Source organism: Ornithodoros turicata, chromosome 8 (genome assembly GCF_037126465.1).
Source record: "Ornithodoros turicata isolate Travis chromosome 8, ASM3712646v1, whole genome shotgun sequence".
Lineage (NCBI taxonomy): Eukaryota > Metazoa > Arthropoda > Arachnida > Ixodida > Argasidae > Ornithodoros > Ornithodoros turicata.
In genome coordinates this window covers 35,806,367-35,822,036 of record NC_088208.1, presented here as the reverse complement: position 1 = coordinate 35,822,036, position 15,670 = coordinate 35,806,367, and the positions used below count along the sequence as shown (strand labels likewise).

The 15,670-nt window shown below is 45.8% G+C and overlaps 2 protein-coding genes across 2 annotated transcripts; one reads left to right on the top strand and one right to left on the bottom strand.

Moving 5' to 3' along the window:
• Positions 1-6,230: 6,230 nt before the first annotated feature.
• LOC135366209 (cholinesterase 1-like) lies at positions 6,231-10,891 on the bottom strand. The gene is made up of 5 exons (XM_064598879.1): positions 10,701-10,891; positions 10,359-10,624; positions 9,541-9,919; positions 7,972-8,824; positions 6,231-7,467 (listed from the first exon to the last, which is right to left on the bottom strand). The coding sequence occupies exons 1-5, from the start codon at positions 10,774-10,776 to the stop codon at positions 7,290-7,292; spliced, it is 1,752 nt and encodes a 583-aa protein (XP_064454949.1). The 5' UTR covers positions 10,777-10,891; the 3' UTR covers positions 6,231-7,289.
• A 757-nt stretch (positions 10,892-11,648) lies between these two features.
• LOC135366208 (cholinesterase 1-like) lies at positions 11,649-13,649 on the top strand. The gene is made up of 3 exons (XM_064598878.1): positions 11,649-11,818; positions 11,888-13,400; positions 13,470-13,649. The coding sequence occupies exons 1-3, from the start codon at positions 11,761-11,763 to the stop codon at positions 13,621-13,623; spliced, it is 1,725 nt and encodes a 574-aa protein (XP_064454948.1). The 5' UTR covers positions 11,649-11,760; the 3' UTR covers positions 13,624-13,649.
• The last annotated feature ends 2,021 nt before the right edge of the window (positions 13,650-15,670 follow it).

Sequence of the window (15,670 nt, the reverse complement as noted above, 5' to 3'; positions counted from 1 at the left end):
GTTGTGCTGTGGATGAAAGTCCCGACTGTCTCTGTGATGGAGATGAGAGTCTGTTTCCACCTTGTCTTGTCCACTGGTCCGGGGCGCCAACGATTCGCTGAAAGAAACTTACAAGCAGTCAATGGCAGGATGAAGCAATGGAGAAAATCATTCAACACAATAATAGTCACAATCATGCTAATGGCTGGCTGGCTTTGAAAAAGTAATCTACAGTCCCAACAACAAATACACCACGACACCACTGCCGCAGCTCCGCCAGTAATCCGTTTTGGTGTAGATGTTCCGTTGTGCTGTGGATGAAAGTCCCGACTGTCTCTGTGATGGAGATGAGAGTCTGTTTCCACCTTGTCTTGTCCACTGGTCCGGGGCGCCAACGATTCGCTGAAAGAAACTTACAAGGAGTCAATGGCAGGATGAAGCAATGGAGAAAATCATTCAACACAATAATAGTCACAATCATGCTAATGGCTGGCTGGCTTTGAAAAAGTAATCTACAGTCCCAACAACAAATACACCACGACACCACTGCCGCAGCTCCGCCAGTAATCCGTTTTGGTGTAGATGTTCCGTTGTGCTGTGGATGAAAGTCCCGACTGTCTCTGTGATGGAGATGAGAGTCTGTTTCCACCTTGTCTTGTCCACTGGTCCGGGGCGCCAACGATTCGCTGAAAGAAACTTACAAGCAGTCAATGGCAGGATGAAGCAATGGAGAAAATCATTCAACACAATAATAGTCACAATCATGCTAATGGCTGGCTGGCTTTGAAAAAGTAATCTACAGTCCCAACAACAAATACACCACGACACCACTGCCGCAGCTCCGCCAGTAATCCGTTTTGGTGTAGATGTTCCGTTGTGCTGTGGATGAAAGTCCCGACTGTCTCTGTGATGGAGATGAGAGTCTGTTTCCACCTTGTCTTGTCCACTGGTCCGGGGCGCCAACGATTCGCTGAAAGAAACTTACAAGCAGTCAATGGCAGGATGAAGCAATGGAGAAAATCATTCAACACAATAATAGTCACAATCATGCTAATGGCTGGCTGGCTTTGAAAAAGTAATCTACAGTCCCAACAACAAATACACCACGACACCACTGCCGCAGCTCCGCCAGTAATCCGTTTTGGTGTAGATGTTCCGTTGTGCTGTGGATGAAAGTCCCGACTGTCTCTGTGATGGAGATGAGAGTCTGTTTCCACCTTGTCTTGTCCACTGGTCCGGGGCGCCAACGATTCGCTGAAAGAAACTTACAAGCAGTCAATGGCAGGATGAAGCAATGGAGAAAATCATTCAACACAATAATAGTCACAATCATGCTAATGGCTGGCTGGCTTTGAAAAAGTAATCTACAGTCCCAACAACAAATACACCACGACACCACTGCCGCAGCTCCGCCAGTAATCCGTTTTGGTGTAGATGTTCCGTTGTGCTGTGGATGAAAGTCCCGACTGTCTCTGTGATGGAGATGAGAGTCTGTTTCCACCTTGTCTTGTCCACCGGTCCGGGGCAGCAACGATTTGCCGAAAGAAACCTAATAGCAGTCTATGGCAAGGCTTACTAATGAAAAAATCATGCAAAATAATAACAGTCACATTCATGCACATGGCTGACTTGCTTGGTAAAAGTACTATACTGTGATAGCCACAAACACACCATGACACCGATGCGGTACCTCCGCTAGTAGCCCCCCATGAGGTAGATATTCCGTTCTTGCGTGGATGAAAGTCGTCGCTGCAATCGGTGATGAAGATCGGAGACAGCTTCCATCTTGTCAATGCTAGTGGTCCAGTTATAGCAACAATTTGCAGCTGTCTCAAACCAGTCAATGGCACGACACACCAATAAAAAAATAAAAAAAACATAAAAGCAACGTAATAACGGTGACGCTGATGCTCATGGCTGCTTAGATTTGTGAAAGGTTCTTATGGTAAGACCAAGAAAGATCACATCCGTACTGTGACTCGACGAGTAGCCGTGTCGGACGTAGATGTTCTTCGCTCGCCTGGATTGGAGTCATGACGTTTGCATGTGAAGTAAATAATTAATTACCACATTCAGCTCACATGTATGAAGTTTGCAGGAAGTGATGAAATCCTCTTCAGAAATACAAAATTTTGAAGTGTGCACTGACTCCAGCGAAACACAGCGCAAAAGCGACGAGGAAATTCGTATTTTGTTCGGCCTTTCATGTCGTCTGCGAAGAGAACCAAACGCTGGCAGACGACAGTCACGTGACGTAATTATGCACCGCCACAAGCAAAAATACGTTTCTGAAAACGTGAGCAAAGTTCCAGCAACATCTTAGTAGATAGTAGATAGTAGATAGTAAAAAATTAAACCAGTAGCATATACTCCGCAGTCAATTATAACTTTTGAAAGATATGGGCTTAGCGTCCACTAGCAGCTTGGAGCCAAGCTTTGTCGTCTGCTAATGTTCACAGCATAGATGTTTTCGGTTCTCTTGATGCTGTTCGATTGACATGTAATTTATCTCTATCAATGTATTTCCGTGTCTCTTTTTGTCGTGTATATCTACTTTGCATAGTAAAAAAAAAAAAATAACTGTGTAGATAATTACACTAGGTTACACAGGTTAGGTTATTACACAGAACAGGAAAGTAACCTTTACGCGATGTGAAAATTTTGAATAAAAACCGAAAAAAGCGAAGCTGAATAATTTTAGACGTATTTTAGTAGAATAAGCTGCAGGAAAAAGGGGAGTTAAACTTGGTTTTCCCACGCAGACGGCATTCGGTTTCCAATCGTGTCACACAACATGATACGGAATGGACAAAAAAAAAGCGAAAAGAAGAAAGACTTATAATGTGGCGGAGCACAAATACGATGTAATAGAAGCTGTGGACTGGCACGACCCAGGGCTCACTGTATCCCGTAGAAGAATAAGTACACCCAGCTTATGCTCGCGCGTGATTTTCACAACTAAACATATCGCTCTAAGATCAGGTATACGGTGTTCCATTTGTAGTTAAATAACAAAAATATTTTGTTCTGAGCACGACTGTAACATTATATAAGCAACACAGCTCAGACAATACCCGAAGGGATTTACGCTTCGTTATAGGAACCGCAAACCAAATAAATGAATACGAACAGCTTACGTCAATGTCTTGCTGATGTGGTGAAGGAAAACTATTCAGGGATGTAAAGCCAGAAGGTATGCACTGATTCGATCCAGAATATAACTCAAAAACACGGACGAAATTCGTATATGACACTCAGAGAAACGGTTTTCGGTGTCGTCTGCGAAGAGAGTGAAAACAAGCAGACGACAGTCACGTGATATGACTGTGCAGCTGGAACAAAGAAAAACATGTGTTTTTAAGTCAACACCTGTCCATAGCTATCGTAAATAGGAATACTAAGACGTACTAAATGTAGCAGAATAGTAAACTTGAATCCCACACAAAGAATGAGATAAGGACTGGGAGCGCCATCTCGCGTCGTCTGCTTCAGCGAGCGGTAGTTTCGATACCGGGCCCTAGATGGCGCGCGCAATCACCGCGGCTTCCTGCGAAATCTTCCCCCGCGTGCGAGACTGTTTTGCAACGGCTCTTCCCCCGAAATATAGTCGGGAACTAGTCTGTTCAGAATCATATGAATGGATGAAGTTTTGTGCGTGAAGGCAGGTTTTGTTGTTCATTATCAGCCAAAATAATCGCTGTACCCTGCAACGGCAAGCTGGGGGAGGCCACTTTCCGAGAGTAGTTGAGAGGGCCGATTCCTAGCGAATATATTTGTTGTGGATTAAACGGACGGTTCTTCGTTTTGTTGGACCTTTGTTGCAGATTCGGGAAACCGAATAACTGATTGAACATAAAAGTAGGATACAAGCGAACTGGTGATAGGTGATAATATGGAGATGATGACTCTGCTTGTGAAGGGAGACAACGAGAACAAGAAGTAACTTGTCCTGTTGCTTCTTGTTCATCGTTGTGTCCCCTCAATCTCAAGGAATGTCACCATCTCGAAGTAACTGACGCGGGGATTGTCTTCAATAATGACCCTAACTATTTATATTGTTTAACAGTTTCAACACTACTTATTTATATTGTACGATGTTTGTTGCAGGAAGTAACGCCCATATTGTGAGACTTTTGTAATGTTAACCGACATGTATCATATTGCACACTAACTAAGAACACAATTTAAAGAGTTTTGGTGGCCCACTTGGCCGCTTTGTGAGGATACCTCGTTGAAAGGGTTTCAGTCGTCAGCGAACAGCTTAATATTGACTCCGACACGTTTTTGGAACGTCATGTGGGCAAGCTTGTGGCATCCCATCCTACAGTTGGCAATACAACATGTTCGGCTATATCACTGATGTCAATAAGGAACAATAAGGACCCCAAAATAGACCCTTGGGGAATTTTCTTTTTCTTGCGGAATAGCAAGCCGACGTCCCGTTTGGCTGACCTTTCCCCCGTTTTTTTTTCATTTCCTCTAATACATATATCCCACCCCCCTTGGGGAACGTCTGAGCTAACAAGTAAGGACGACGAAGCATGGGCGTTCCCAGGATTTTTCCCAGGGGGTGGGGGTGGGGTGGGGGTAAACTGTCTGTCAGGTAAATACGAATTAATGCATGCAGGGAAGTGTGGATTCTTGAAGACGCGGACTGTAATTTTATCAGCACTTTAGTGTGTGACACTTTATCGAACGCCTTTCCAAGATATAGGAAAATTACATCCACTTGCCCATACCTTTATGGAGAAGGATAAATAACGAATGAAGCCCATTAACAAAGAGAAATTTCTAAAAACCATAGACAGTTGTTCTAAACAAAGAGAAACGTGCGAGAATACAAACGAGTGCTCAAATATTTTACAATAAATGCAAAATAAATTCGTAAAATGCATTGAATAAACCGAAGTGACATATTATTACTGGAGTTATATTCGTTAACATCAACTGCAATAACAAATTGCCTCTAATTTGGCGGATTTCTGACAATCAGCGAGATACTTACGGTGTCGTCTGCGTAGTATTCAAAAATATGAATACTGGAACGAACTAAATGTAGCGCGTAAGTAAACCTCACTCAAGGAATGAGATTGGGACTGGGAGCGCCACCTCCTATCGCCCGCTACAGCTAGCTGTAGTTTCGATGCCGTCCCCTAGATGGCACGCACAACTTCCGCAGCTCCCAGCGAACTTCCTCGCACACGGCAAACTCTCTCGCAACGTGCCCTCCCGCGAAATATTTTGTGATCTGTCTTTCTTGCAATTATACATAGCAGACAATCCAGGTAAAACGTGTGTCGTTTTTTTCATTGCGTGGGATATCACACCAACTCCTTCATGAATAAATGGAAGTGACATATACTATTGATGGAGTTATTTTCGTTTAAATTTTGACGAAATGTTAGTTTAAAACTGTTTAGTGCTTTATAATGTTTGGAATTTCGAGTGGTTTAATATAAATAATTTCCAATTTGAAATGAATGCGGGTTGCAAAGTAGTACCAAGTGGAAGTTATTAACCAGTTGGAATTACAAACGTTTTTCGCCTGAGAAGGCTGACCCGGTAAGTTCAAATGAGATAACAAGTTATCCTAAGTTTGGCGGGTTTCAGGCAATTTCTATATATTTTGGTTATCCCATATTACATGCATCTGCACGGTCAACTAAAACTGGAAAGTAATCTTTCTTTTCCGTATTTGAAAGGCCATCAGCCAAAAAGGCCTCATGACTAAGAAGTATAATATGGTCTGTCAAGGAGAGATACTATTTAAAAATTATGTTTAATTACGCACGAGAAGGCTATTGATTGTATTCTATCAACGACAGGGTTTTTGAAAATAATGGCTGAACCAAAGAGGAGCCACTTCCTACTTGAGTAAAAAACCATGTGTTCGTGCCTCTGAATGATCACGTTTACTCGATTTGTTTAAGTCATCCCGGATAAATGTACGGGATGTTTACGTTCATTGACGTGAACCTGCTTTCCAAGTTACACATCAAATTGGGTTAATAGGCGTGCAGAGAGTTGACACAAGAAACATTGAAACTAATCGGAGTGTGGCATCATAGCTTCAGGATATGTCACATGCTTACAAGTAGTGGTGTCCGAGACTCATTCCCCTGATGTCAGCGTTCGACGCCAAAATTTCTTGAAGGGTTATATAGCCAACTATGACACCTAAAAAAATCATTATCTTGTACTCACTACTCTAGCATGCAGTACAAGGCGTGCGTGACTTCATGAACCATAAGTATCAAAGTGTCACGACCCATTTATTCCAGACAGGCAGCACGTAAAAGAGAGTTTTATTGATAGGGAATGCTAACGAACGAGATATAAAACACGTTTGCGTTATCAACACAGTGTAAATGTTGCGTATGTACGTGTACGCGTATGTATGTACGCGTATGGTCGTGCCTCGGTGTTTTCGACACTTGGGTGTCCGACAAAAACTGACCATAAAGCAAGTCATCCATATTATAGAGCATTGCAAGTAAGACAAACACGAGAAATTTATTAAGGAAATCGGCAATCAGGGGAGGTTCACATGAATAACGATGTGCAACTCAAAATAGCAACGTAGAGTGCATGATGGTGGTCGCCTCCTAGAAAAAAGTGACAAGTGAGCGTGACAGCTATGATGGCGATCTTGCGACGCTCTGTGTAATTTAATTGTGAATTCTTCAGACAATGCATCACGTGATAGTCATGTTTACCTGTGAACCGGCAGGATGTTACGAATCGTCTTACGAAGAAAATCGCGATTATTTGACGTAACACATCTTCAAAACAGTATGCTTGTGAACCGGAGAGTGCATATACACACACACAGGGCCCAGGAACGATGACATAAGCGATGTGCTGTTCTTTTCTTCTAATTTTTTTGTACAAATTTGTAATAAATAATAATCGGGGCAGACCTATCTAAATAAGGCACAGCCAAAGAACCCGCGGAGACGCTTTGCTCCCTCCTCGCCTTAGACGTAAACTGTTAAACCTTCGCAGCCATATAAAAACATATATTTATGCCACATTCCTTTCGCAAAAGGGGACAGCAATACCAAGGTAGGTATTCATTGGCGAACTAACATCACGTGTATGATGCGTATCACCACTGCATTAAGCACTGCAAGTCGAAAGCAACTTCCGTCATTGGGACTAAGGAGGCGTGAATGAATAATAGGGAGACAGGTTATGGTTAACCTCAGGTTATGGAAGTATTAAACAAAGGCGCCTACACTGATAAGTCCATGTGCCTCGTCGTGCCTTGGATGGCGCGACGAACGAACAACTGTAGTATTTGCATTCAGTCATGCCTTTGAATTCGCGCTGAGATACTGAATCCAAAATTTGCAATACTCCTCGTGCGGCAGCTGAGAAAGACTTGTGTACATCCTAGTCGCGTTCCTGGACAGTTTGAACTCCAGAACTGACTCTCTGGCCTTTTCCCAGCGGAGCCACGTAGTGCTGGGTAGAACGTTTGGATTGCTGAAATGGGTAAACGGTAATGGGTAAGAAAGGTACCCCGCGCGCTAAACGATATGAACAAGTCAAGGTCACATCGGATAAGCGTAAGGAGGAAAGACTTCCTCGTACTGACATCAAGGAGCTGAAAAGATGTCTAAGAAGCAACCGAACTGGCGAAGTTGATGCATAATGTAAAACCCCGAGACTAGGGAACACGAAGGGACAGACACAACACGAAGTCTCAAACACAGCTGAGAACTTTACTTCACAGCCCACAAATATATGCATAACAGAGGGAAAGAGAAACACAGTGTTGAGACTTCGTGTTGTGTTTGTCGCTTCGTGTTCCCCAGTCTCGGGGTTTTACATTATGCGTCAAGAAGCTGCCACAAGAACGCGACAAACCGTTTGCTGCATGCACAGGACCCCATCCTCTCCACGTTGGTACAAAAATGTCGCAGTGGTACATGAATCAATGAATGAATGAATAAATAAATAGAGTTACACATCTCCCATCTCACTTACGCATTCCACGCAAATCCAGCGAACATCTTGGCCATGTCTACCGAGAACCATAGTTCCTCTTGAGCCAGTCCGAAATCCTTCTCAATGACATGCACTTGTCCGGTGGCGTAGATGAGGTCCAACATCTGAGGCACCCCTTTCCATGTCTTCCACCACCGGTAATAAGGCAGGTGAGCGAACACGTACGCGAACACCCGGCTTCCTACTTGCGTCGCTCTCTCGATGAAGTAATTCACGGGGCAATGGACCAGCATGTCCCCGAACAGACTTTCCAGAAAACTCAAGAGCGCCGTTCCCTCCTCACGTTCAAACTCCGGAGTGCTCATGTTGTAGAAGTCAATCACGGTTGACGGGTCTTGAACACCATAGAGATAGAGCCATTCGTACAAGGGTGACAGAATGTCTCCTCCCTTGAGTTTGGGTCTCGACGACAGACCAAAGAAGTTCAAAAACTCCGCGACATAGTGGCTTCCTTCGTTGGTGGTGTAACCGATGATGATGTCTACGGGTTTCATGGATGTTATGAGCTGGTCTCGCAGACCCCGACTAAGAACAACTACTTTGTTGTCGCAGCTTGGACCGAAGTAGAGCTTCCGTCGATCCACGGCTTCCAGGATGGATTTAACGGGACGCGTTCGGAGGCAAGCGACGAGAGAGTGCATCTTACCAGGACCGTCAGCAGCTTTGCATTTGAGACCGGCGGCAAGATTTTGAACGTTTACGGTGGCGTTTTTGGTGTTGTTCCGTATAAACGCGTAAGGGGAGCCACTGATCATTATGGCCCTGTGGAAGAGGAGGCTTGCGTGACTCAAGAGAAGGTGGAAGCCTACCGAGGTAGCTCCAGCTTCGTGGCCTGAAAATATACATGGTAAACATTACGTATACATAACGAGAGGATAGAGAGGTAGCAAGCGAGCTGGTGGTATGGATCCATAACTTAAAAACCCGAGACTAGAGGACAAAAAAACGACAAACACAGACAAGGTTTGTCGGGTGGGGTTTGTCGTTTTTTTTGCCCGCTAGTCTCGGGTTTTTAAGTTATGGTACGTATACATGTCGTTGGTTAATACAAACACGTTACATGTGTCTGTCACGAACAGAAAAAAGAGAGAAGATGAAAGCTGGCACCGTGCACTCAGGATGTTCTGACATAAACGGTCGCATTTTGCTGTTTCCAGTTGTTCGTTTCTGCACGGACGAATATTTGCTGATTTCTTTAAAATGTGATCCTGCGAATACCATGCACATTCAAGTGCTTTACAACCTTATTCGTGTTTATTCATGTGTCATGACAAAGTCTGGAAAAAAAAAAAAGAAACAGAGAAATGCAAATACGCTGTAAGAACTTAAAAGTACTTTGAGGAGAGAGAGAGAGAGAGCGAGAAACAACCCGCTGGTTTACAAAGTTTCCAGTTCATGTGTGTCTATGGCGAATCACCTTGCGTATGTAAGAATATTGCAATGCAACACATGTAGTCTGATACGTTTATATTTTCCGTGTCGCGAAATGTCCTCGCGTTTTGCGACGTCGCAAGTGAGAACGGACCTCAAGACCGGTAACATACTTACCGAGAATCGTCACATCAGAAGACGACCCTCCGAAATTGTGTATGTTCTGCTTCACCCACTTAAGGGCTACCAGTTGATCTCTGATGCCGACATTGCCCGGAGCCACGGCAATACCAGCGTTGAGGAAGCCAAAAACGCCAACTCGGTAGGCCGGTACGACGACTACTACGTCCCACAATGAAGCCATGTATTTCCCTTCGTAGAAAGTGTACGTGCCTCCTCCACCATACTGGAAGCCGCCGCCGAACAAGACGACCACAACAGGTTTCAAGCCGCATCGCAGGTCTTCTTCGCTTGGCTGCCAGATATTGAGGTAGAGGCAGTCATCCTCGCTGTTTGATTGGGATATGTGCCTTCTGGGAAAGGGCACCGACAGTGGCTGTAACGAGTGGCGGCGTGTATGCAAAGTGACAGAACAGTTACGTTAAGCGTTACGTGCTAAGTGATTAAGCTGATCCGCGTCAGAACTGATCTGTGTTTAAGTCATATGTGTCCAGGGGCGGACCTATAGGGCCGGATCTCCTGACCTCTCTCAATTCCCCCAACAACACCGAGAATCCTCTGGATGTACCAATCCGTAGGGACATTATTGGCACATCCAGAGGATATAAAGTGTTGTCTGGGGTCCTGTCGTCACCGAGCGCTTCCATTGAACCTATGCGGGTTTGCTTGCTGGCCTGTCCTAACCCACTCCGAAAAATCCTGATCCGCCCCTTATACTGAGCACGAGTCGCTTCGTCTGGTCTGGTGAAACTCTATTAATGAAAAAAAAAGATAAAAATCGACGCTTCCGTGCATCCGACGAATTCAGCACTTACTTGTGGGCAACCGAGACGAGAGAATGACCCCGTCCTGTTAACGTGCCTTCTGGAGAAGTACAACTGCTGCGGTGCAGAAAATCTCCACCTTTTAGTCATCTGCACCGCGTATGGGATGCCCATGTACTTTGAGATCTTCCTGTTGAGCACGATTTCTTCAGTATTTTCGCGGGGAAAAGTTGGTTCGGGGAAGGCTTTGTGACGCATCATAAGGAAGGTGAACACCACACCTCCTATGCCGACTGCCACGAACAGCACAATTCCACCTTCAAGAAAAAAAAAAGGCTGTCATGCCGTGCAGTTATCACCAGAGATTCACGGAACAGAAGCAAATGCACTTACAAATCAATCTTTTACTTTCCTCTGGCCGACAACGAGCAACACGACGTAACACAACCCTCGGAGAAAGGCTTCGCATTGATGTTCCTGGCCTCCTTCTTCTTCCTCCTCTTTCTTCTTATGGTCCGTGATAGGTAACGAAGCTGACGGAGCTTCTTCTTCTCCGTTCAAGGGAAAAGATGGCAAAAGATGGAAGTATGCTATGGTGTACCATAGCTATACTATGCTATACCATGAATAGCTATACTTCTTCTTCTTCTTCAGCCACAAAGGAAATGGGCCCTTAATAGCTATGGGGCAATTCACACTTGTTCTTTACTGGCCGTCATGTGTCTCTAATGGACGCCGGTAGCGTAGTCAAAAAATATTTCGGGAGGGGTTTGATTAACTTTATTTTCGTTTGTAGTTTGATGAACTTTACATGGGGCAGGAGCATTTTGCCCTCTTTCCCCTCTCTCAAATGCACTACCAAAGTAAAGGCTTCGGGAGGGAATTGAACCTTCTCCCCCTTCTGGCTACGCCACTCGCGGACACGATGTAGCACATATTAACCACTTAGAATCACAGGGGTGGAGGTACCAGAGTTCGAATCCAGGTGCCGGCTATGCTGTCTGGGGTTTTTCCTGAGTTCCCCAGACGCTGTCAGACATGCGTCGGCACAGTTCCCTTAGAAGTCGGCCCAGGACTCACGTTCTCCAGGGCGTCAGTCGTGACTTGGCCCACCTCGGTGAGGCCGACAACTGCAAGCCCTCTCGCCATCAACACCAAGACCATCTAGGGGTGTAGCGGTTTTATTGGCAGAAAGAAAGAAGAAAAACGGAAGAAAAAGGTGAATAGACTTCATAGGAAACATCCGTTTGAAGTCACTCGTAAGAATCGCAGGAAACGACGTTTATCGGAGTAGACTACAGGCGAGACACCTCTGGCAACAATATCCGTATACACGTCTCGTGCATGTCGCACCATAGCTATAGCCTTGTATTGTTGACTTGTCACGCGTCCTGCCGCGTGCTCTGTGTCCAATTAGAAGGAGCACGAACACTACTTGACACTGAGTTGGACAATGAGCTGCCCACACACAGAAGACGGATTTATTATAGTGACACCCAAGTCTCTAACTAGTAAGTTATTTACTGCATCCACTTGTGTAACAGAATGCTAGTTTGTTCATTGCATTTATATCCTTCCAGCCGTCGTCGTAGCCACAGTGGTAGCCCTCGGAACCGTAGGCGTTATAATGTACTACACATTGTCCGGAGCGAGCAAGTCGCGAGGTGAATACCTCGTCGACTCTCAGCACGGTCTTGTCAAGACAGTTATGGGACGAACCATAACTGAATACCTAGGCGTGAAGTACGCGAAAGTTTTGAGCAAGTCTGATCGTTTCGCCCCGTCCGATATCCTTGAATACCAGCGGGAAATGAACCTAAGCTCGCGTCCACCCTGCCCTCAACTGCCTTGGAGTCCCATACCGACGCTTCTCAAGATTAAATCTCACTCCACAGATGACTGTCTACGTCTCAACATATGGCGACCTGGACAGGCCAGTATTCGCTGCAAGCCTAAGCCCGTTGTTGTCGTTTTTCATGGTGGCAGATTCCAGTACGGCGGCGGAGGCACCTACTTGTACTACGACGGTCAGTTCATGGCTGCTACGTGGGATGTCGTGGTCGTTACACCCGCGTACCGCGTCGGCGTCTTGGGATTCCTCAACGCTCAAACAGCGGATGCCCCGGGCAACGCCGGTCTGACAGACCAAGTGAACGCCCTTCGCTGGGTGCACAGGTACATTGACCAGTTTGGCGGAGACAGAGATAGAGTGACACTTCTCGGGGAGGAAGCAGGTGCAGCGTCCGTTGGGTATCATCTAATTCATCAGCAGACTTCGACACTTTTCCAGAAAGCCATTCTCCTCAGTGGCTCTCCTTTCATGCCGGTACCCGATAACAGCGGCGCCACCGCGCTTTTAAATGCCAATTCTCTTGCCGAGATATTAGGCTGCGAAGTAGGCGAGGAAGGGCTCCAGGACTTGCGGTTACGACAAGAAATGGTAGCCTGCTTGAGGAGGAGAACACCTCTGGCTGCCGTGAATGCAGGAAAGAAGTTGTCGTCTAGCAGCGACAGGGCTCTCTTTGGCCCAACCCTATCAGAAGGCTACCGTTGGAAGAGAGGAGAAACTGCGAAAACAATGAAGCCGCTGGATATCCTAATTGGATACACAAAGTCCGAAGGAACGTCGTACGTCACCGAAGCCATGAATATTTTCGAGCTCCCGGCCAACCAGCTGTTGAGTGCGACAAAGATGGTGTCCATGCTGAGGAAGTTTTTGGATATGTACGGCATCAAGGATTCAAGCGAAATAATCCAATATTATGGATACAACAATTTGACGTTTGCTTCCAAGCTAGGGGTTTTATTAATAGAAGAGGTCGCTGTGGCCCTCGGTGACTTCTTCGTCTACTGCCCCGTCATGTATTTCCTGGAAGAAGTAAGCCGAGAGGGCAGTCGTGTGTTCTTCTACGAGTTCACCTACTCGCCCAATTACAAGTGGTGGGGATCTTGGCTGGGAGTGCCTCAGTTTCTCGACTACGTTTTCGCGACTGGGTTCCTGGACATAATATCCGAGTCAGCCGCAGTTCACGAAAATGACAAAATCCTCGCGCAAGACATGGCGAAGATGTTCGCAGGATTCGTCAAGACTGGGTGAGAAAAATTGCGCATGCGTTGCTCCTTTTTCACCCGAAAAAGTTGATTCATGCAGTTGCGTTTCAGAAATCCTAACACACTTCCAAACGTCCTCTGGCAACGTTGGAAAGCGTCTGCCAGTACGCCACTAAAGATGGACTACGCGGCCAATGGGGAGTACAATCACGATCCACAGTATCGTTACCGTAACGAGTGTGACATGTGGCGGAACTATCTGTGACCACTTCCGCATAGCTGTTTGGCAGGTTCCAGAGAGGACAGATGACTGAAATATGTTTATAAGTAAAATGAAGGCGACACAATGTTTCTGCGGGTAGTCACTTTTTCCAACTGTGATGTCAATCGATGGCTAGGAACACGTCTGATAACGGAGCGTTCATCCTCGGCTCAGGGCCAAAGATGGATGATGACAGGCACAATGGCACTGAGGCTACAAGGTTGCCAGACTCAATGGATCACAGGAATCATAGTCTAGTCAAGCAACAATATCGGTTTAAAAATGTACAGGGTCATTATTTTGCGAATTTTCTGTACATGGGTACACTGACGGTGAGTATCTGCATCAACTGCACTCTCAGAAAAAACAAAACAAAAAAATGCGTAAAGTAAAGAGGTGGTAACTCCACAAGTTACCACCTTATGCGTACGTTACCTCCTTGCTCAAGACCACAAAGGTTGTACCACCTTCCACCGTTACCACCACCATGGTGGGGTGATAAAATCTTGTGATTGTGTGAATTTAACACAAATGTTCAAATGCTCTTCGTTGCTCAGACACGCAGTCTTCCGCGAGGTACGTTAGATGTCTTTACCATGTGTAGAGCCCGAATTATTATTACACCCTTCTATAGGTGGCATATAGGTACCTGCTGCATGTGGTAATGTTGCACCCTTCTATGGGGTTTAGCAAGCCAGTTACCGCCAAAAGGTCTCTACGACTCTACCCTTTTTTCTGAGAGAGTGCGACTTTGGCAGGAACCTTTGAGGAACTCCCAATTTTTTGCCCCTTTAACATTCGTGTCTCCGCAGCTAAGTACCGACAAATATGTACATAATAAAATACACAACCTATACGTACCGAGTTGTGCCTTATGCGGCTATATAGCAGCTATAAGGTGCTCAAGAACTTTCCATTTTGATGGTCAACTGTGTCAGCACTGCGCACGGGATATCCAACACTGAGGTCAATTTGAAAGCGCTATCTTGGACAACCTGACCCCGAGACGAAATATAGTCCTTTGTTAACTCATTCAGGGTACCCGACTAGTGGTTACCTCCTGTCGCTTTCAAACAGTAAAATTGGAGGCGGTGTCCCCCTTGAGCAGCCGGCTCAGACGCTGTTCGCATATATTCATACTCTGTGCGCTTTCTTCCAGACCATAATAATGCTTGCTTTACATGCCTTCGTCTCGAGATCATCGTTCCTGACTGGCATATTGCTGCGATGGGCGCAGTACTGTGACACAGACAGAACAGATAATCACCGAGTCGCCCATGCAGTATTAAAGGGCGTCAGGGGTGCATTGGGTCGCGAACAAGGCCGCCCAAATACTCCACGACACGACCTGTCAAGTGTGCGGCTACCGAGTGCGTACATGCAGACCAGATCGCTGATTCTCATATCTAGGAGGATGCGTGACGTATACACCGCTTACGCTCTTGGAAGCTGCGAAAAGACCAGGGTTAGCAGCACTTGTCCTGACCCAGATCATTCACGTTGCAGATTAAAGCGGTCCAAAAGCAGTCGGTACCCGGGACGGAGTTATGAGGGTATAACACGAGCAGGTTGCGATGAGATTCGTGTAAACAGTCCTCGTCCTCTGCCGGAAACCGCGGCGGCTGTTGCCCGGACGTTTGAATCTTCACGACGGAGGTCAAGGAGTGGTGAGGTGGTGAAAATTCTTCGAAACGAATTTCAGACGAGTTGAGGTGAGGAGAAACCTCTGTCGGCACAAATTTAGTGAGGGCAAACATCGTGAGGGCATTTGCTCATCCAACTCTCTTGTTCTCTACAACGTCTCTCTGGAAAACCAGGGCTTTATCTCGGCCTCCACAGTCAACACTCTTTAAAAAAAAGGGCGTACTTTAACTCATTTTCCTTGCCACATATATCACTCCCTTTTGGAGAGTACAATTACTCTCAAAAAGGAGTCTCCACACTCTCTGAAGGGAGTGAGGAGACCGTTTAGCTCACTACTGGAGAGTAATTGTACACTTCAAAGGGAGTCATATACAGGGTGTCTTTTTTTTCTTCGATACAGATTTTT